Here is a 19,392-nt window from a genome sequence, read left to right as displayed (position 1 = left end):
TTCCGAGTTTCCTTCATGTGATTGACGCGACCTGAACTCTTCGGGTCATGCTCGCCCACCATACGAGGGACCACGGCTCGCATCTGGCACCCGTCTTGCTGCTTTGTGTGGGAATCATTTTTATTCCGGTACGTCCCAAGATGCTTGCAGAAAGATGAAGTCTCCCAGCCGCCTTCGCAGTACCGTAACTACAAAGCAGCAAAGACCAATGCAATCCCAGAAACCCCAGCCCAGATGACAAACAAGAAATCGCTTTACTCCTTGGTCTTCTGGGTACCGCGGAGGAGACCAGTTCTCCTGGCGGCAATGAGACCCGCCTTCTGACCCTGGGCAGCGTACCTGGAGATGGTAGAAGCCTTACCAATATGTTGGTGGTTACCCTGTAGCACCATGTCAGCTCGCGATCAAAGTTTCGGACACCTGTCAAACTTACACCACCGTGAGGATGGTCGACGGGGTTCATGGCAACACCACGAGTCTTGGGCCAGCTGTTGCGCTTGACAGCGAACTTGTGCTTGGCACGAGAAGCCTCTGTAGAATTGGTCAGCACATCCGCTCTTTTTGGAGAACCACGGGTACCGGGAGAAACGTACTAAGAAGGGGCTTGTCGGTACGGCCACCACCGGCGACGATACCGATCATGCCACGAGCGCTGCTGGAGACAACCTTCTTGGCACCGGAGGGGAGCTTGATGCGGGTCTTGCCCTCCTCGGGGTTGTGGCCGACAACGGTGACGTAGTTACCGGAGGTACGGCCGATAGCACCACGGTCACCAACCTTCTCCTCGACGTTGGAGACAACGGTACCCTCAGGGACGGAGCCGAGGGGGAGGATGTTGCCAACGGTGAGAGCAGCGTTCTTGCCGGCGTAGATGAACTGGCCGGTGTACATGCCCTCGTTGGCGATGAAGGTCTCGCGCTGCTTCTTGAACTTGTAGGGGGAGTTGAAGACAACGCGGGCGAGAGGAGCACCACGACCGGGGTCGTGGATGATCTCCTTCACAACACCACGGATGTAGCCGTGGCGCTCGGCATAGTCGAGAGATCTGAACTTAGCCGGGGCCTTGTTCAACCGGGTGTTGGCGGTGAAGATGGAACCGCGGCCCTTACGTTGGTTGCGAATCTGAGGGTAGAAGATGCATGGTCAGCATCGCCATCACTGCCGCTTCGTTCTCCGAGTCCTTTCTCCGCCATCTGTGGTCATGTGTCGTTGATTGCCAGATATCCTCTCGATTCGATCGCTTCCAAATCTCCAAATCGCCCCCTTGCCGTCCTGGGCGCCGAATTTGTGCAATCGTCGGTTTTCCCCCCATTGTCGTCGTCGGTTTTCGAGATTGGAAATTTCGTCGCGATCGTTTCGAGAGAACAGCTGGATAATGAAGATATCGGGATTTACTTACGACGCGACCCATTTTGTCCCTCCTACCTCAAATGACTGAAAGTAAAGGCCGGGTTTCGGTAAGTTGAAGGTTGAGTTGCGCTTCGTAAAAAGCTCCCGAAGTCAGTGCAAGACGATATTTTTCCAAATTCTTGTGTGGACTTGCGCGAAAACAAGCCACACACTAGGCCTGTGCGGCTCCCCAAGCTGCCCTAACGCGGGGAGTTGGTGTGGCTGACAGCAAGGGACCTGTGGCTTGCGCCCCGTCTAATTGCCTAATTGCGTCACGTGGAGTCGCAACTAGACGCTGCAAACGACCGTGACTGGACGCTCCTTTCACGGCGAGCCTTGTGCTAATCGGCCTTACTTTCATCAAAATAACTGAAAGTATTACACATAGTGTCGCATGTCTCTTCGTAACAACTTACTCGTAGAACTTGTCTGAACCCCTAGCCTTTCCGTTATATCTCAATAGGTACTCAAACTGCGGTTTGGTATCTACGGCGCAAATCGCATTGCATCTCGCAGGCGCAATGCGACGGACAGTGCAGAGTTTTGCACTAAAGCAAAATCACACGGTACGCGGCCGTTGGGGTCTAGGGTCATGCCAAAAGCAGGAACGCCGCCCACTTCCTATCGTCATCCGCCCAACTTCACAACTCTCGTCGGATTGACACGCTGCAGTGAGTGATGCCAGCCACGATGGCTTCCAACGCAGGAGCGACCAAACAAAGAAATGCGTGCTCCTAGTTAAGTACGATAGACTCATTCTTATTTACCTTTCCATTTGCATTCTGAAAGTGTTCTAACATTTGGATAGGTGCGATCAACTGATTCCATGAGTTGCGTTGTACTATCAGCCGTCGGATGAACTACTCATGGTGATCGCGGCTTTTGTGCTGCGATTTTGGAGTTATCCAGGCCCGTGTTCTGCTATGTGGGCCGTTTCGCTGCGAGACCTTGGGTTTTGTGAACTCAAATCGTTCAAGCGACCGATGCAGTGGATGCAGGCCCTCTCGACCCAGGAGCAGCGTCGTTGAACTTTCGCCAACCTCACCTCTTTCTCGCTCACCGCCAAAGGATTTCGCAAGTGCGAGTCGAGGTTGGGCGGATGCTTGTGCTCGTTCATAATCCCAAGACATTGTCACTGTTGGGGACATTGCATTTTGCTGGTAGGTCTCGAAACTCCTTACAGGCGCATGAAATGTGGCCTCCGCACACGCGATACGTTTTCTTGTGTTGGTTGTGGACAACGAGGGCTGGAATGCGAATAGCTTCAAGGCTCCGAGTTGTTGTTGCACCACTTGTTTTGGGGATGGAGATGGAGGCACAGCTATCGCATCAGAGCGTCCCTGCTAGATCGCGTCTATATGCCGTGTCTAGGCCAGGAAAAAGCGGCGCCTTGGCTTTCTCCCTTCATTCGCTCCCTGCATCTCTTTACAAACCCTCCATTCGCGTCTTGATACTTAAGACATGCCACACACAAGATGGGAAACATCGACGGCGAGGGGATCTCAGTCCCCGTTGGGATCACACGCCGACCCTTTGGCCTCGCCCTCAAAAATATTTGTTGGGGGAAACATGAGGCCCGAAAACAAATTCCCCATTAACACCAACACCCCGGCGAAACACCCATCTTCCCTAACCGCCGCCTTTACAACCATTATGAATAGTGGCAGTTAGCATATGGCATCACCAGCCATGCACCTCGGCCCCTTTTTGGGTACTTAAACATTTGACGAGGGCTTGCCTTAAGCGAGTCATGCGGGCTTTCTCCGATACACGGGAGTGCTACCTAGGAATCATCGACGGAACCGTTGGGCTATGGGTCTGGGTTACGGATGGGATGGAAGACGGGCAGAACTCCCAAGGGGAGGCGGTGGATGGTGCGGTTGGATGGACTTTTGTCATGATAACAAGCGGCCTGTTGGACCTGACAAACCTGGCTCCGGCGCTAGATAGAAGAAAGACGGCTTTTCGCCTTGGATTCGTTGGTGAATGTGCCTATCAAGCAGGCGCCTTGTGCAGTTCTCTTCCTGTGAGCTTAGGCTGGGAGCCCTGGGACTCTTGCTGGCGGCCCGGTACGTAATTTATTGCGGCCGATCTCTTATAACATAATCGCTCCTCACTGCTGCACCCACTTTCTCTCTTGCAAGCACCCTTGTTCGTTCTTCAACCTCAGCACTGCAACTCGCAACGAGCAAACGAAGTGCCATCGACCACCACCGCACACCATGGCCGACGACGACTCCTCCGATCTTTCGTCCATCTCATCGCTATCGGCGCCTCCGACCGATGATGAAGCCGACGTCCAAGTGGAACGCCATCAAGGCATCCTGAAATTCTTCCACAAAGTCGACAAAAACCCGGCCTTGAATCCACCCAGGGAGACAACGCCGCCGCGACGCAAGAGAGAGCCGTCCCCTCCTCATGAATATGTTCTAGCCGACAATCCTGATATTGCTGTACGTGATTGCGCGTTTTGTCGCGTTCAAAGGGCGACATAGCACGAACCGTCGCGCGTGCCATTGCATGTGACGCCATCGGTTGCTAACATGGGTTAATCTAGTTCATTGTTATGTTTCGTGCCCGTTTCACCGAAGCGTTTCCGAAAAGTTTGGCCAATTTCGGACCCCAAGAGTTGGAGCGTGACGTGGTCGAGACTATCCCAGGCGAGCGCGTCGAAAACTTTCTCTGCGCGGTGCTTGGCCTTCTGCTTAACCGCAAGCAGGATGTCAAGTGCGTATTGCCCCGCCTACAGCAGCCCCCAACACATTTCGTCCACTCTTGCTAATCCACGAACCCAATACAGAGCCGGTCATTATGGGCGCGCCCTCGAAGAAGCTATTCAGACGCACAAGAATCAATGGGCAAAGGAGTGGGAGGGTCAGAACCCTCTTGCTGGAGGTGCCACCTTTGCCTCCATGACCCCAGTACAACGGGTACGCCATTCCTCACCGCACTCAAAGTCTCCAGAAATGTACAAGGAAAAGAAAGGCTAATCCGTGACTGACCTCCAGCTTGCTCTCCTGCGCACACTGATCCATTGGTCCCTTGCGTCCTCCGAGGTCGTCAAGACCATGATCAACAAAAACTACAGGACCCGCCACGAAGACGATTTGAATGTCGGCCTCAGCGTTCAACCTTGGGGAACCGACGGCGATAAGCGGAGATACTACCTGATCGAAGGAAACGACGACACGCATTTTCGAGTATACAGGGAGAGCAATCCCGCAGGACACACGCGAACATGGTGGAGTGTTGCCGGTAACATTGAAGAGCTCAAGCTACTCGCCGAGAAGCTGGAAAAGAACGACGGAGGACCCAAGGCCCGAGCCCTGGCCAAGAGGATCGCCAACAGCATTCCGCGATTCGAAGCCACCGAGGAGAAGCGCAGGCGGAGAGAGTACCGGATCATGCGCAAGGAGCAGTTCAAGCGGCCGGAGCCCGGTCTTTCGCTGTACGAGGGCCGCACTCGCGGCAAGCGCATGAAGTACACGTTCTCGGACGATGAGGACGACTTCTACACGGACTCGACCGCGACCCGGCGGTCCACCAGGAACACCAGGAACCACACCCCCGCCGAGCTCGCCGGCCCCATCACCACCGCCAGCGGGCGGCAAGTAAGAGCACCCACCCGGTTCGAGACGACGGCCAGCAATCCTGCGAGTGCCCAAGGCGACGAGGATGTCGAGATGACGGGAGGCGTCGCTGACGCGAAGAAAGGAGACCAAGTAGAGCTCACAGTTGGACCCACAGGCCGCCCGAGACGATCAGCCGCCGTACATCACAGCATGAACGGATGGAGCTCTGCCGCCGCCACCACCGGAAAGAAGAAGCGCAGCAAAGACGATGACTACGATTCCGATGAAGAGGACGAGGCCAGTGAAGAACCGGACTTTGGCGACGACGAGGAAGACGAGCATGTCCCGGCCGCCGACGACGAGGAGGAGGACGAAGAAGACGAAGAGGAGTATGAGGAAGATGCAGACATGGCGGACGAGGACGATCTCGATGATGGTGGCGACGCCAAGGATGACGATGATCACGACAACAGCCTCGTGTTCAAGTTCCCCATTCGCGTTGGCTTTGATGAGAATGCCAAAGTCACCAAAGTTGATGGGCCACCCCTCTCGCCAACGATTACTCACAAACACCCTTGGACGGCACACCGGAATATTGTGGTGAGCGAGGAGTCGACTCCCGCGCAGTCTCGTGGTCAGTCGGTCGGTGATGGCAAGGAGAACGACGTCCCTATGGCGGACGCGGATGAGTCAGAAGTCAAGGACGAGATCATTGCGATTCCGCTAAAGAAAGCAACGGCCGAGCCCCTTGTTGAGAAGGGTGGTGATGGTATCAAACGCCTCTTGTCGCCGCCCCCGGGACTGGGACCGCCCGGAGGACAGCAGGGTTTGCCTATCAGGAGCCCTGAGAAGCCTCAACCTCAGAAGCTTGTTGGCCTCTAGGTGGGCCGTTGACGAGTGTCAGAGCATTCTCTGTTAGTATGGGTAGCCACGGCTCAGTTTTCTTTTCCTTTCTATTGTTAGGTTTTGTTGGGATTCAGTCAGTCACGGGTGAAGTAGGGAGTTCGGGGTGTACAAAACATGGTTAGGGGGTATTGCGATGCACGAAACTATTTTATGTCGACTAAGATCGCGGTATGATTTGCGACTAGAGAAAAAAAGACAAGGGATCAGGAGGCTGAGTTATGGGTGATAGTCCTCAGTTTTTCGTTACCTTGAAGCGAACGGAACTGACATCTTAAGCGGAAGCTCGAAGAGGAGCTTCAGAGGGGAAGGAGTAAGAATGAAGCGTCTACCACGGAACGGGGGCGAGGCGATTAGACCGGCAAATATGTGTGTTATGATAGCATCTTAATCCTTGAGTTCACTTGAGTAACGAGTGTGCACAGCATGTGACAGTCTCTTACCCAACGGGCATATAACCAGTCGGATATGTGTTGGCTGGTTGACAACACCAATCTTCCCAACTTGTCATGAACGCTCAAGTTATAATATTCCTCTCGATGCCATCCGCAACACCATGCAATGCAGCAAGGTAAAGACCATCCATCCTTCATCCCCTTTCCCACATCCATCCGTCTTGCCGTCCACTCAAGCGAAACCACACTCCCTCTGAAAGTTCTGGTTGAACGCCTCCACCATCTTCCTCCCCTCCTTTCCTCCGTAGCCACCGCCTCCGCCGAAGTTGCCTTTAAGATTCCAGCTGCTGGACCGGCGAGTCTGAAAGATGCGTACATTTTGCGACCTATATGGTTTCCGACGAACGAGAAGAAAAAAAAGTATAAGAATGGGTCCAGAATCATGTGTCATGGCTTATCGCTTAACAGAAGGAGAGGGACCGGGAGCAGGGGGAATCTCCCAGCTGTTGACCCCGTACCACCAGCGCCGTACCCGGGCTCCGATCGAGGAGCCGTGGATCTGGGCGTTTCGGTTCCAGGACTGCCAGCCGCAGACTAGGATGTTGTAGAGGAGACCTTGGACTAGGGGCATCATGACCTGTGTTGGGGGGGTTGTGTGTTAGTTGATGGGGGTTTCTTTCTTTGGTTGGGGATGGAAGTTCCAAGTAGCCAGCAAGGAATGGAAGGTAGAAAGGTAGTGTCGGTAGTGTAGGTAATCAACATGCCTGATCCCTCGCCGTAATCAACACCACCTTCCACCACGTATCTGCATTACGTATACTGTGCAGGTAGCTCTGCTCGTACCGCAGGTCCGGGATCGGGGGTAGTTGGTGGATGTTGCGCCGGGGCCGGGACTTGACCACGTTGTAGTCGCTCTCCTCGTCCGTTTCTGTTTCCGACTGTGCGTATTCATCCTCGTCATCGTCCTCGTCGATCCCGTCGTCGGGTATTAGTGAGTTATGATGTTGACTGTGACTGGTCTGGGTCTGGAGGGACGCGGGCTCGCGCTTGGAGGCGGCGGTAGAGGGGTTGATGTCGTGCGAAGGGGAGGGCTCGCGCTTGATGTGCGCTGTTTGGATAGTCTCGGCGATCTGGATGGGAATGTCGGAATCCATGGTTGCAAGTGTTGCGCCCAATGTGTTTACTGTCTTCGGTCTCGGGGTCGTTTGTTTACGGAACGAGTTGAGGACTTCAATTTGAGGTTGCGCGCGAACGGGAGATAGCGAACATGGAGGTCAATCGATAATGCAATGCATCATAGCTTCAGGTACCTTCCGGGGTTGGCGCAGTCCACTGGAGCGGTACGTAGCCGCTACGTAGGGCCGAACGGGCAGGCAAGGAGCAGACAGCCATGACAGTCCTTCTCCAGAAAATATCGGTCACGACCTTGAAGGCACCCGACAGTATGAAGGCAGTAACATCAAGGCCCATACATCAAAAGGTCTTTGAACGGCATGACACATCCTATCGAGTGCCTGGGTGGTTGACTAACACGGCCAGACCGCTTCTACGTATTGAAATTGCCTCGAGATTGCCATCTTTGTTCCCTTTGCGATGACAATCCTCGAGACAATCGTAGGCTGATACAAGGCAATTTCTTGTAAGTTCAGTCTGAAACGGGAAGGAAAGGTGGGGCCCGGTGTGCTGGACGGGTCAAACGCCACAGCCTGGAGTCGTGCCAAGTTGATGCGGTGTTGGTGAGAAGCAAGCTGGAGACTGCCTGGAGGACGAAGGTCAGGCGAGAAGGGCCGTGTGAAGGGTTGCCAAGGCCTCGTCAATGCGGCCAATGATGACTCGCCTTTTGCCCCACTTGTTAGGGATAAAAAGAGAAGGGAAGGACATTCCCACGGGCTGACAGACACCAGACAGGGCAGCGGAAACCCCTCTGGACCTCGGGACCCATATGTAGCTGAATTAGTGGGCAAAAAGAAAAAGAACAACCCCAACCTGCCCACTTTGCCGTCCTGCCCTGCTCGCCGCCGTTGAAAGCAGATCCAACCCAAAGGACGCAAACCTCGCTCGCTGCACCAACTTAACTTCAGGGCGCCAGCAGCAGCTCGATCCAGTCCACCTCCTCTTCTTCTTCACCACCCCCAAACTGCCAAGATGGATCCCAACGCCAACGAGGCCGAGAAGAACGTGAGTGGTTCATCATCGCTCTCCCGACTGCGCGCGCAAAAAAAAAACAGAGCTCCCGACGTGATGTTCGCATGCTGACGAGATGTCATTGTCCTCCCATAGATCGAGATATGGAAGGTCAAGAAGCTTATCAAGCGTCTTGAGGCCGCCCGTGGCAACGGTACCTCCATGATCTCGCTCATCATCCGTACGTTTGTCTCTACCCTACCATGGCATTGTCACCGCCGTCTACCCTCCCTTGATCGCATGGCGAGATCCTTGGCAGTAGTCCTTACTCTGCTGCACCATGGCCCAATGTCCAGAGTGATGCTGACTATTCGTCGTCTTCAGCCCCCAAGGATCAGATCTCCAGAGCCGCAAAGATGTTGGCTGAAGAATATGTGCGTCACCATGCTTCTTTTCAACCTCGACACCTCCTCGTGCCAGACAGTTGTGTCTGACCTGTTATTATAGGGTACTGCCTCCAACATTAAGTCGCGTGTCAACCGTCAGTCCGTCCTTTCGGCCATTACCTCGACCCAGCAAAGGCTCAAGCTGTACAACAAGGTGCCGCCTAATGGTCTCGTCGTGTACTGCGGTGAAATCTTGACCTCCGAAGGCAAGGAAAGAAAGGTCAACATCGATTTCGAGCCCTTCAAGCCCATCAACACCTCCCTCTACCTTTGCGACAACAAGTTCCACACCGAGGCTCTCGCCGAGCTTCTCGACTCCGACCAGAAGTTCGGTTTCATCATCATGGATGGCAACGGTGCCCTGTTCGGTACTCTGAGTGGAAACACTCGCGACATTGTCCACAAGTTCTCCGTCGATCTTCCCAAGAAGCACGGTCGTGGTGGTCAGTCCGCCCTGCGTTTCGCCCGTCTCCGTGAGGAAAAGCGTCACAATTACGTCCGCAAGGTCGCCGAATTGGCTGTTCAGTGCTTCATCACCAACGACAGGCCCAACGTTGCCGGTCTCGTTCTGGCTGGTTCCGCCGATTTCAAGAACGACCTGAACGCCTCCGACTTGTTCGATCCCCGTCTCCAGACCAAGGTCGTCAAGGTTGTCGATGTCTCGTACGGTGGTGAAAACGGTTTCAACCAGGCCATCGAGCTGTCCTCCGAGACCCTCGGAAACGTCAAGTTCATCCAGGAGAAGAAGCTCATTGGCAAGTACTTCGAGGAGATCAGCCAGGATACCGGTCGCATCTGCTACGGTATTGAGGATACCCTCAAGGCTTTGGAGCTCGGTGCCGTCGAGACCCTTATCGTCTTCGAGAACCTCGAGGTCAACCGTTGGGTTCTCAAGGATAGCAACGGATCCGAAGTTATCTTGCATACTACCAAGGCACAAGAGCAGGCCAGCCGCGACAAGTTCATGGACAAGGAGACAGGCCAGGAGATGGAGGTGGTCTCCCAGGAGTCTTTCCTTGAGTGGATTGCGGAGCACTACAAGGATTTCGGTGCCACGCTCGAATTCGTCTCTGATCGTTCTACCGAGGGCAACCAGTTCGTCAAGGGCTTCGGTGGTATCGGCGGTATCCTCCGTTACAAGGTCAACTTCGAGCAGCTAGCTGACGTCAGCGACGACGATGAGTACTACGACGATTGACAAGTTGAATCCCTCGCCGACAACGAGGGACCCGGAACTCAAGCTATCCCGTCCGAGCCGACGACGACACCTAAAGCTGATTCAGCGCCGCTCCTCAAGCCAACCAGCTCGGACAAAGTGTCCGCAGCTCGCTCCGGCGCAAGCCCTCGTCAGCCGGGTGACCACCAGGTGTCCCGCCCGAGCCCGCTTCGCTCTATGATGACGGCTTCTTGAGTTTGATTTAATGGAATCTAAGGTATGGCGTTTTCTTGTTTGGTCGACCTCTGACCACTCGCTAACCGCCGCAACAGAACCAAATTGCCTATGACCGAAGCGGAAGTTCCACAAATGGGATCCAGGGTTGATTCTTCGTAGGTCTGACCAAGACCAACGAATGATTCATCAAAAATCTCTTAGCTAGACGCAAAGCAATACCTCAAGTTGGAAGATGGCAAGGATTGAATGTCTAGCGCGGAACCAGGAGGAATGGATTTGCTTTTATTCCGGGGACTGACAGCGTCTGTCTTTATGGACACTCTTTTATGCTTTCGGTTCATTAAAAATTGGGTTATGGAATTTCGGGTGGAAAAATCAAACGGGTCGTTATGAGATATGGTTTAAATATGGCTTAGTACGCGGTAGCCGAGGACCGAATCCCACGTTCATTCTGTTTTTGTTGTTAGATCTTGATGGCTCTTGGTCTGGATTGTTCTTGACAACCCGTCTCAAGGGTGACCATTACATTCTTAGCACTCTCAAATGGTGCCCGTGCCCTGAAGATCAATAAGTCAGATGAACCCTCCTGCTGTACTATTCAGCGTAGAATCTAGGCTTCAAAAGCAGGGACCATGCAGTCCTCGGGGATCACAATGTCATCACTCATTCATTGTGGGGCTGTCACGGAAACGCGACTTTGATGAGGTATGGGCAATCTGAAGCCGGTGATCGGCGCCGGAGCGGGGCCCGGCGGTCGGACCTTTGAGGGGCAAAACCCCGTGTGGCCGGCCGAAACCAGGCATCAAGACAACTCAGGACGGCCGGTGGGCCTGAGTTGGAAGGTCATGAAATAGAGCGGCTTGTTGCTCGGGGCAAGGATACAATAAATAGTACGCCGGGACTTCAGAATTACTTCATTCTCCAAAATCTGTCTACTGCGTCGGGTACCACGCACATGGGTCTCCAAGTGCTCCGCTGCGCTTTATGAATGATTGGTCACTGGCACCTTTACTCTCAACTCATACACAAATCAAGGAACTTACTCTTCCAAACTTAGGAACTTACAACATCCAGCGGCGACAACCTAGAACCTCGTTGAGCGGTGGTCTGGGTACGTGTGTTGTCAAAAGCATATTAGGAGGGTAGGCAGTACGGTTGTGAGCGGCCTGCAAACATGAGTTCAACAACGGCCACTGCGCCGACATCGGAAGGGACTCGCGAAAGGAGTCACAGGAGGAAAGTTGCCTTCTTGGGGCCTTTCGCTTCATACTCTCATCAGGTATGTGATCCGCGTGAGATGGGCTCAGAAGGGACGGTTGAGTGGGCTTGGGACAACTTGAAAGGGAGCTCGAGAAAAACGGATACTAAGACTATCCAACTTGAGGGAACACTCAAAGGCTTTGATATGGCTACTGGACTTATCCTTCCCAAGACTGATATTGACTTGGGGTTGTGGCAACGTATAGGCGACAAAATCTGCTTTTCCCGATGAAGATGAATGGGAACTCATCCCTACAACGACGATCAGAGGTTTGTTAAACTCACATTTTCTAATAAACAAAAGAAGTTTCACTAACACCTGCCTCAGACGTCTTCGACGAAGTCCAAGCCTCCAATGTCGACTTCGGCGTGGCCCCCTTCGAGAACTCAACCCATGGCACCGTCAGCTTCACCCTCGACTGCCTCGCCGACCGCGCCTCTACCTACCCCAACATCACCATCTGCGGCGAAGCCTACCTCGACGTCCACCACTTTCTCCTAGGCCGGAGAAAGCCATCATCATCATCATCACCCTCACCACCCTATAATGTTGACGAAACCGCGAAGGCAACCCCCCTAACCTCCCTCTCCCACGTCAAGCGCGTCTACTCCCACCCCCAAGCCTTCGGCCAAACCGCCAAGTTCTTCGCCACCTACCTCAAGGGCGTCGAGACCATCGAAGTCTCCTCCACCAGCAAAGCCGCCGAGCTCGCCGCCGCCGACGCCTCCGGCTCGAGCGCCGCGGTAGCGAGCGAAGTAGCCGGCGAGATGGCCGGCCTGGACGTCTTGGCGCGCTGCATCGAAGACCGCGAGGACAACACGACCCGCTTCTTTGTCCTGCGGAGACGGCCCTGCAGCAGCCGCAGCGACGACGGCGTCGAGCAGGAGGTTTCGCTGCCCGAGGGATTGCCGTGGACCACGGACCGGGCCGAGTCTCTGCCTGTGTCTTCGGCCTCGGGTGGATCGCCCGTGTCGATGTCGCCTCGTCCTTCGTCGTCGGTTTCCGGAAGCAACGGCGGCAGGGATGATGATACTGAAAAGGGAGGCGCTTACAAGGGCTTGTATAAGTCTATGGTCTCGTTCACGGTGCCGCATCACACGCCCGGAGCGCTGGCGGATGTACTTGGGTGCTTCAAGCGGAGGGGGTTGAACTTGACGAGCATCAATAGCTTGCCGAGCCTGATTGCGCCGTTTCAGTATCTCTTCTTTGTCGAGTTTGAGGGGAACCGGTGGGATGATCCGGAGGGGAGGGTGAGTGGGTTGGTTGGGGATGTGGAGTGGGTTGAGGGTGTGGCGGAACGGTGGAGGTGGTTGGGCAGTTGGTTGAATCAGAGGAGGAGGTAGAATAAGGACGGGTTATATGGATAATATAAATCACGAAGGCTCAAGAAGGGAAGAGGGAAAATAGACTGGCTGGTTCGTACGAGGCGTGTCCTATACGTGATGGGAGAAACAACGGGCTGGAGTGCTCAGGTCTCGAGCATTGGTTCGGTCAAGCTGACTGGTAAAAGGTACCAGAAGAACTTCAAAACCACCCAACACTTGAGAGTACGTCCGCTCGCGTTTGCCAATACAAATCTTCACCATCTATACAGTCCGTGCGAACCATAGATGGGTTACATCGATCTTGCTGAGGTCATCCAACACCTTGGCGTTTGCCTAGGTAAGGATATTGGATAGAGTGTACATGGAATCGATAGACCGGCGCAACTGAAACTTCTTGGAGAGTTTTCAGGTTGTTGGCTCTAACGTGGTTGCTTTTCGGTCTGTAATCCGAGCTTGGGATTGAGTCATCATCAAGTGATCCGGCCTCGCCAATCGGAAGCTCACCACTGATATTTAAACATCTTACTGCGCCTTGGACTCGTATGCTCTTTGCGAGAATGGCATTAGGTAGTGTAGAAAGGGCCAAGAGCTTACTTCATGTGTTCAAATAAGTCTCATTCTCCTATGGTTGTTCTTCCGAGTCGTAAATGTTTAAGAGTTTTACTTCAACAGCTGCCTCACAGGAGAACGGAACAGGACCGGTAGACTGACCAGAACCGTGACAACGAACGACAACAAGAGCTCCAACAATGGAGAAAGTCTATATTGACCGGGACATATGGTATGATCCCATATTTTACTTTTCTTCCACCAGATTTTTTACAACTACGACTGACAAACGCTTCTTTCCATGATAGTCCTGTTTACTCCGTTCGTCAATTCCAGCCCTAACCACTTCATCCTCACACATAATTTTAAAGTCTCACCCAAATCGCCATGCAAACATGTTTAGCCCTTCTTCGGCGCACTCGGCTGCGCCATAGCCATCATCTTCGCCGTCATCGGCGCCTCCTACGGCACAGCCAAATCTTCCGGAGCCATCTTTTCCACGGGCATCCTGAAACCTGAACAAGTCCCACAGAACATGTATAATCCCTTTTCCATCTTTCTCTTTACAGCATGCCCTCTCTTCTCTAAAATATCACAGTCTAGGTAACTAACAAAAAAAAACCCAAAAGGCCTCCCAACAATCATGGCCCAAATCCTCTCCATCTACAGCCTCGTAACCTCCATTTTGATCTCCAACGCCCTGGTCGACCCCCTGCCGCTCTACATCTCGTTCCTGCAGCTGGGCGCCGGCCTCGCCGTCGGACTGACAGGGTTAGCAGCCGGTTTTGCGATCGGGATTGTAGGAGACGCTGGGGTGAGGGCGAACACGTAGCAGCCGAGGCTGTATACGGGCATGGTGTTGATCTTGATCTTTAGTGAGGTCTTGCGGCTTTATGGGGTGATTGTGGGGATCTTGATGTTGACGAGGAGCAGGACTGGGGTTGAGGCTTGTTATTAGATGTTAGAAAGGGGATGTATGGGGGTGGATGGCGATGATGGTGGTGAAGGTGAATGTGATGGTAACGGATGCGTTTGGTGGCTTGGAAGTTAAGTTGGCAGCCAACCACCATCTTCCGAATCAACCACCTCCTTTTGGGCTGCAACTCGCGAGCCGACAGGATCAAACTCACAATCACCCCGACTACCGCTTTTGTTCTAGATCCTAGTGGGGCCGGGTCTCTCTGAGCATAAAAGAATTTTTCTTCCAGGCCTTTCGAACTTCTTCCTCTTTTCTTCCTTGCACCTCACTTCTTCGTCATTGACCTGCATACCCCTCCTGCAATCCTGTAACGCTTCTGACGTTCGGCTCTTCTAAATACTTGTTGACTGCAGAATCGTCTTCACGAAAATTTCCAAGCAGCCATGGAGGCAATTCCGAGGGGCGAGAAGCTCAGAGGCTATTGCCTCGGCGGACGAGTCGACTCTCCGTACCGTTCTACGCGGCCTTTGCGCTGAGCGTGAGGTTGAAAAACTGGTTGGCAAACACTTGTATCAAGTGACCAAGCTCAACGCGGCCAAGGCAGACAGCTCTGGCTCCAAACGGAAAGCGACGTCTCCCGTTCACATCTGCATTCGGTGTGGCCAGGCTTTTGAGGAAGACGACAATAGGAAGGAATGTCGTTACCACCCAGGTATGCCCGCGACTCCCGCCTCTCTCTAAGGCAAATAACTAACCGGTTTACAGAGGAGATGGAGATCGACGACAATGCGTCCACATGGTATGACTGGGATGAGAGAGCCCATGGTGAGATGGATACGGCAGAGAATCGTCGTAATCCTGACCTCCTTGGGGGATTCATTTATTATTGCTGCGAAAAGCGAGCCGACGAGTCGGAGGGGTGCAAATTGGGTTACCACCAGGCTATTGACGGCAAGAGGAAGATTCGATGTTGATGACTCTGCGGATGAGGAGGACTACGGGGAGGATGACGAAGAGGATGACGAAGAAAAAGAGGAGGATGAGTAGAGCGAAAGCAGTGAGAGCAAGGGCAAACAAACAGGGCGACACCATACGGAGAACTAACGAACGCGGGAATAAGCAAGGAAATATAGGATAATGTTTTCTTCTCGTCCATCTCCCCTTAGATAGCGTTGAGTAGATGTGAGGCAGGAGAGATGAGGATTTGTGTGGTAGAAGACTGATGGGCCCAGGTTATTCCGACTGGCGGTTGGGGAAGGAACGACCAAAACACCATCTCACCTCCTTCTGCTTCATCAACAGATGTCAAATTTTCGTCGCCCGCACCTGCCTGTAATCACACTCCCAAAGAAGGGGCTCAGTCTACTACTGAGCACATAACTGAATACAGTGGGTTGTGAAAAGTCTGGGTTCGAAAAAAAAAAAGACCGCCAACAACAAATGGTGACAAAACAACGACCACTTCGTTAATCGAATTATTTCCTTTTGGATGCATACGACAGTGCTTTAGTCAATTCCATACCGCTTTATCCAATCGGGAATCGTTATTCCGGAAATGCTGAGCTAGAGTGTGTCAGTAGCACAGTTTCCTACCTCTTCGGACTGCCTTCAACAGCGCAGAATTGCTTTCTATAAAAGAATAAAAATGGGAAAAAAAAATAAGAGATTTTAATTCCAACCTCCATTTAAAGAATCATCTTAAATCGTGTTGTGGCGCTATTTTCGTGGTAGGTTAAGTGGCAGTGTTTTGACAGCATTTGTAGGCAAAAGTGGGGTGTGAACTCAGACTTTTTGTAAGATTTCTTCCTGGCTGTCTCCTCGTTTTCTTTTCCCGTACACCAGCTGTCCAGGACATTACTGCCTGCTCCTCCGTGCGGATTCTAAAACACTTTGGACTCGGCCCTTACCTTCTCTTTCACCATAGGAGAGCCTTCTTCATACCTTTTCAGGAGCCATGGACAGGAAATCCAAGGATGAAAGACTCCTGAAGGCGATTACTTCAGCGGATGAAGCCAGCCTTCGTGCCGTTTTACTCGCACTCAGCGCCGAGTCGGACGATACTCGAGACAAAATCAGTGATCGCTTATTGTCAATTGAGTACTTCAACTCAAGCACGCCCAGCACTGCTGGTGTCAAGCGAAAGGCGCCGTCTCCCGTTTACATCTGCAGGCGCTGCGGCGACGCTTTTGACGAAGACAACAACAGAAAGAGCTGCCTCTTTCATTCGGGTAAGTAAACCCCGCAATGCTTTTGCTTCCTTCACAAATGTTTAATCAATGCGTAGAACATATGGTGGTCAACCCCTCCTCCTCAGTATGGGATCACTGGAGCTACAATCTTCAAGGGCCGAAGGATACGCCGAAGAATCGCAAGAACTACCGCCTTATCGGAGGGTTTAAGTATTCTTGCTGTGACAGGTCAGCTGATCCCGTTGAGGGAATCGGGTGTAGAAGAGGCTACCATCAGGCTGCTGATGGCAAGAGAGGAAGGTCCGGTATTGAAGACTCCGAGGATGAGCCGTGCCCTTCGGAATGGGATGAGGACGAGCTTGACGAGGATGACGATGAGGATGACGATGAGGATGATGACGAGGATGAGGAGGAAGAGGACTGAAAGAGGCAGAATGAAGAGTGTGGGGCGCTGATCAGGTTTGTCAGGGTGGTGGTCTTGGGACCCAGGGAAAGGAAAGAAAGTAAAGACGATCAAGAACCCGAGGCATCTTCCAGCGTGAATATAAACAGTGAAAGAAGATAATGACATTACCAAACGCTGGGCTATGCTCGTTCGTCAATCATATGCTACTCATCCTCGTCGACGTATCTCCTCCTCGTCCGCCTCCTCTTAGAATGACGGCGAATCTGATCGTCCTCTTCATCCTCATCCCATGACTCGATTCTCTCACCGGCCTGTTGATTCTCAACACTCTCAGTGATTGCTTTTTCGCCTCCACTCTTTATCCCCTCCATAGGCGGGACTTCAAGCCTCGACTCTTCAAACAAAACCGTACTCCTGTCCCCAACATCCATCACCTGTGCCTCTGTAATCCAGCCCTTTTCCACCGCAAACCCCACCACATCCCCCGCCACACCGAAACCAATGCTCCCCTCCTGCCTCACAGCATCCGCCTGTTTCGGGTCCAAGTACTTCCACATCTCTTCCGTTTCCTCCCTCCACGCTTCCAACTCGCGCTTATCTCCCTTAAAGTGTTGACAGAGGTAACTATAAATGTAAGACAGCCACAGAACATTGGTGTACGGGTAATACCCCGCCCAAGAGACCGGTTTGCCTTCCGGCGTGTTGCTGAGCAGATAGGCGCGCATACGTCGGTAGATATCGCACTGAGGCGCGTGTGTCGAAGTGAACATTGACGGATCCCTTTCCAGGTCGTAGAAGACGACTGCTTCCTCTTTGACTTCTCTGTCGGTCGTAGTCCTCCGTCCGATAGGCGATGCCGGACATAACTCTAGATCAGGCCCGATCGTTTCCGGATCCGTAGCCCTCGAAAGGCCATAATCCAGAATTGTAACCTCCAACCCTGACCAACCAAACTTGGCTCCTCCCCCATCTCCCCTCCCCTCCTCTTCGTCAGACGGTTTCTTCTCCTTCTGCCTCGCACCCCTCACCCTCCTCACACACAAATTCCCCTCATGCAAATCCCTATGCTCAAACCTCACCTCCCCCTCCGCCCTCGCCATTGCCACCGCCGTACTCAAAAAGACATCCCACAACATCTCTCCCGTCCACGTCATCTTTTGCTCCGGCTGCGCCATGAAATCCTCCAACGCCGTCCCCGCATCCCCCAACTCCACCACCAAAAACCTCGTGCTCTCCAAATACCTACTCGGAGATGGATAAAACTGCGCCCTTCCGGGGTCCTTCCTCTTCATCTTCCGCTGAAACACCTGATGCGTCTCCAGCAATTCCTTGGTCCCCTTTCCTTCCACTATAAACCTCTCCTTGTAGATAACGAACCCCGGGATGTCCGCCAGCCATTCCGATATCTTGAGTTCGCCTTGCAAGTCCGATTCGGCGTGGGCTTCCTCGTCTACCAACCCGGACTTGATCTGGGCTTTGGTCTGTGGTCTGATGGGTGATTGCAGACGGATCACTTTGATGATGGAGATGCCGCGGGCGTTGGTGATGCGGTAGACTTCGGCGTACGAGGCTTCGGCTATTTTTGTGATGGAGTTTAGGGCCGAGGGGGGTCCGCAGATGTCGGACCAGGAAAGGGTGTGGAAGGAGGAGGTGTCGTAGAAGGAGTATTCTTGTTTTTGTTCGTCTTGCTGCTGGTATTGTGGTTGGTTGGATTCTTCTTGGATGAGTTGTCGAACTCGTGGGGATTTGAGAGGGAATGGTGAGCGGCCAAATGGGGAGTTGGTTGTTGGTGGTTGAAGTGTTGCTGGACTTTGTACTGATGGGGATGCAAGTTTCCTGAATGGAGATAGGCGTGGGGGTTGTGATGAGAGTGAAGTCCTGGACGGTGGTGGTGGTTGTTGTTGTTGTCGTTGTTGTGGTGGTGGTGGTACGGAAGTATTGTAACTCGTATAACTTCCTATTGAAGGTCGTGGCGTAGATGCGTAGGGAGCATCTTGGTGATCGTCCTCTTCATCAAGCAATATTGAGTCGAAGTGTTCGGTAACATCATGAACATCATCCTCATCAGACATGGGTTCTGGCTTTGGGACTGATTCCGGCTCCGCTTCCGGGGATGGTTTCGCTTTTTGCTCATGGTAGGCCGGAACGGACTCCGTGATCACGGGCTCCGATATTTGGAATGGTTCAGGCCCCAGTATCTGTGATGCGGGCCGTCGGCATGGCTGTTTCACAGGAGTCTTAGGTAATTCCGCGAAAAGCAGTTCTGCTCTGCTCTTCGTGGTTGGCTTTCCATACTTGCGGACCTTTGTTTTGTTTGCAACTCTCGACATCTTTGCATCCTACTGCTCGGGATTGTTGCAATTGACGAACAAAGAACGCGAAAAGTACATGCGATCGTGTTGACGATAACTTTCCATAAACTAGGCCGTCAAGGTTCTTTACCTCGTGAATGGCAACCTATGCTCCCTCATGATTCGTTGATGACCGTTTGTTTTGTTGCCAGGACAACCCCCGCGTTTTG

The 19,392-nt window shown here is 53.0% G+C and overlaps 8 protein-coding genes across 8 annotated transcripts; 5 read left to right on the top strand and 3 right to left on the bottom strand.

Moving 5' to 3' along the window:
• Positions 1-168: 168 nt before the first annotated feature.
• On the bottom strand, positions 169-1,504 carry B0H65DRAFT_273115 (60S ribosomal protein L2). The gene is made up of 4 exons (XM_062822769.1): positions 1,400-1,504; positions 594-1,122; positions 434-531; positions 169-380 (listed from the first exon to the last, which is right to left on the bottom strand). The coding sequence occupies exons 1-4, from the start codon at positions 1,409-1,411 to the stop codon at positions 255-257; spliced, it is 765 nt and encodes a 254-aa protein (XP_062679785.1). The 5' UTR covers positions 1,412-1,504; the 3' UTR covers positions 169-254.
• Positions 1,505-3,379: 1,875 nt separating this feature from the next.
• On the top strand, positions 3,380-6,235 carry B0H65DRAFT_473715 (uncharacterized protein). Its single transcript, XM_062827216.1, has 4 exons — positions 3,380-3,842; positions 3,947-4,116; positions 4,190-4,319; positions 4,398-6,235. The coding sequence occupies exons 1-4, from the start codon at positions 3,612-3,614 to the stop codon at positions 5,841-5,843; spliced, it is 1,977 nt and encodes a 658-aa protein (XP_062679784.1). The 5' UTR covers positions 3,380-3,611; the 3' UTR covers positions 5,844-6,235.
• Positions 6,236-7,763, bottom strand: B0H65DRAFT_473713 (uncharacterized protein). The gene is made up of 2 exons (XM_062827215.1): positions 7,024-7,763; positions 6,236-6,896 (listed from the first exon to the last, which is right to left on the bottom strand). The coding sequence occupies exons 1-2, from the start codon at positions 7,411-7,413 to the stop codon at positions 6,714-6,716; spliced, it is 573 nt and encodes a 190-aa protein (XP_062679783.1). The 5' UTR covers positions 7,414-7,763; the 3' UTR covers positions 6,236-6,713.
• Positions 7,764-8,404: 641 nt separating this feature from the next.
• Positions 8,405-10,027, top strand: B0H65DRAFT_510888 (eukaryotic peptide chain release factor subunit 1; the record flags this gene model as incomplete). The annotated part of the gene is made up of 4 exons (XM_062828441.1): positions 8,405-8,437; positions 8,540-8,624; positions 8,768-8,817; positions 8,891-10,027. 4 exons carry the CDS (start codon positions 8,405-8,407, stop codon positions 10,025-10,027), a joined length of 1,305 nt encoding a protein of 434 aa, XP_062679782.1.
• A 1,492-nt stretch (positions 10,028-11,519) lies between these two features.
• Positions 11,520-12,826, top strand: B0H65DRAFT_431338 (Prephenate dehydratase-domain-containing protein; the record flags this gene model as incomplete). The annotated part of the gene is made up of 3 exons (XM_062824940.1): positions 11,520-11,682; positions 11,717-11,752; positions 11,811-12,826. 3 exons carry the CDS (start codon positions 11,520-11,522, stop codon positions 12,824-12,826), a joined length of 1,215 nt encoding a protein of 404 aa, XP_062679781.1.
• A 1,906-nt stretch (positions 12,827-14,732) lies between these two features.
• B0H65DRAFT_431587 (uncharacterized protein) lies at positions 14,733-15,250 on the top strand (the record flags this gene model as incomplete). The annotated part of the gene is made up of 2 exons (XM_062824951.1): positions 14,733-14,988; positions 15,042-15,250. Coding segments are annotated over 2 exons (465 nt in total), but the record flags the coding sequence as incomplete, so codon positions are not given.
• An 846-nt stretch (positions 15,251-16,096) lies between these two features.
• Positions 16,097-16,982, top strand: B0H65DRAFT_272882 (uncharacterized protein). The gene is made up of 2 exons (XM_062822767.1): positions 16,097-16,504; positions 16,561-16,982. The coding sequence occupies exons 1-2, from the start codon at positions 16,231-16,233 to the stop codon at positions 16,887-16,889; spliced, it is 603 nt and encodes a 200-aa protein (XP_062679779.1). The 5' UTR covers positions 16,097-16,230; the 3' UTR covers positions 16,890-16,982.
• On the bottom strand, positions 16,982-19,351 carry B0H65DRAFT_272879 (uncharacterized protein). Its single transcript, XM_062822766.1, has one exon. The coding sequence runs from the start codon at positions 19,199-19,201 to the stop codon at positions 17,075-17,077; it is 2,127 nt and encodes a 708-aa protein (XP_062679778.1). The 5' UTR covers positions 19,202-19,351; the 3' UTR covers positions 16,982-17,074.
• Positions 19,352-19,392: the final 41 nt, after the last annotated feature.

This window comes from Neurospora tetraspora (assembly GCF_033439725.1).
Source record: "Neurospora tetraspora strain CBS 560.94 chromosome Unknown B0H65scaffold_6, whole genome shotgun sequence".
Taxonomy (NCBI): domain Eukaryota; kingdom Fungi; phylum Ascomycota; class Sordariomycetes; order Sordariales; family Sordariaceae; genus Neurospora; species Neurospora tetraspora.
Note: the sequence above shows the minus strand (reverse complement) of the source record. Positions and strands in the feature narration are given on the sequence as shown.

What these genes read in the sequence shown, in the direction of transcription:
- B0H65DRAFT_473715 (XM_062827216.1), top strand. Translation starts at nt 3,612, where the DNA reads ATGGCCGACGACGACTCCTCCGATCTTTCGTCCATCTCATCGCTATCG. An exon ending in CCGACAATCCTGATATTGCT is followed by an intron (nt 3,843 to 3,946) that starts GTACGTGATTGC and finishes GGGTTAATCTAG; the next exon opens with TTCATTGTTATGTTTCGTGC. An exon ending in CCATGACCCCAGTACAACGG is followed by an intron (nt 4,320 to 4,397) that starts GTACGCCATTCC and finishes ACTGACCTCCAG; the next exon opens with CTTGCTCTCCTGCGCACACT.
- B0H65DRAFT_272879 (XM_062822766.1), bottom strand. Translation starts at nt 19,201, where the DNA reads ATGTCGAGAGTTGCAAACAAAACAAAGGTCCGCAAGTATGGAAAGCCA.
- B0H65DRAFT_473713 (XM_062827215.1), bottom strand. Translation starts at nt 7,413, where the DNA reads ATGGATTCCGACATTCCCATCCAGATCGCCGAGACTATCCAAACAGCG. An exon ending in TGATTACGGCGAGGGATCAG is followed by an intron (nt 6,897 to 7,023) that starts GCATGTTGATTA and finishes CCCCCAACACAG; the next exon opens with GTCATGATGCCCCTAGTCCA.
- B0H65DRAFT_272882 (XM_062822767.1), top strand. Translation starts at nt 16,231, where the DNA reads ATGGACAGGAAATCCAAGGATGAAAGACTCCTGAAGGCGATTACTTCA. An exon ending in GAGCTGCCTCTTTCATTCGG is followed by an intron (nt 16,505 to 16,560) that starts GTAAGTAAACCC and finishes ATCAATGCGTAG; the next exon opens with AACATATGGTGGTCAACCCC.
- B0H65DRAFT_273115 (XM_062822769.1), bottom strand. An exon ending in TACCGACAAGCCCCTTCTTA is followed by an intron (nt 532 to 593) that starts GTACGTTTCTCC and finishes CCAATTCTACAG; the next exon opens with AGGCTTCTCGTGCCAAGCAC. An exon ending in TCGACCATCCTCACGGTGGT is followed by an intron (nt 381 to 433) that starts GTAAGTTTGACA and finishes ATGGTGCTACAG; the next exon opens with GGTAACCACCAACATATTGG.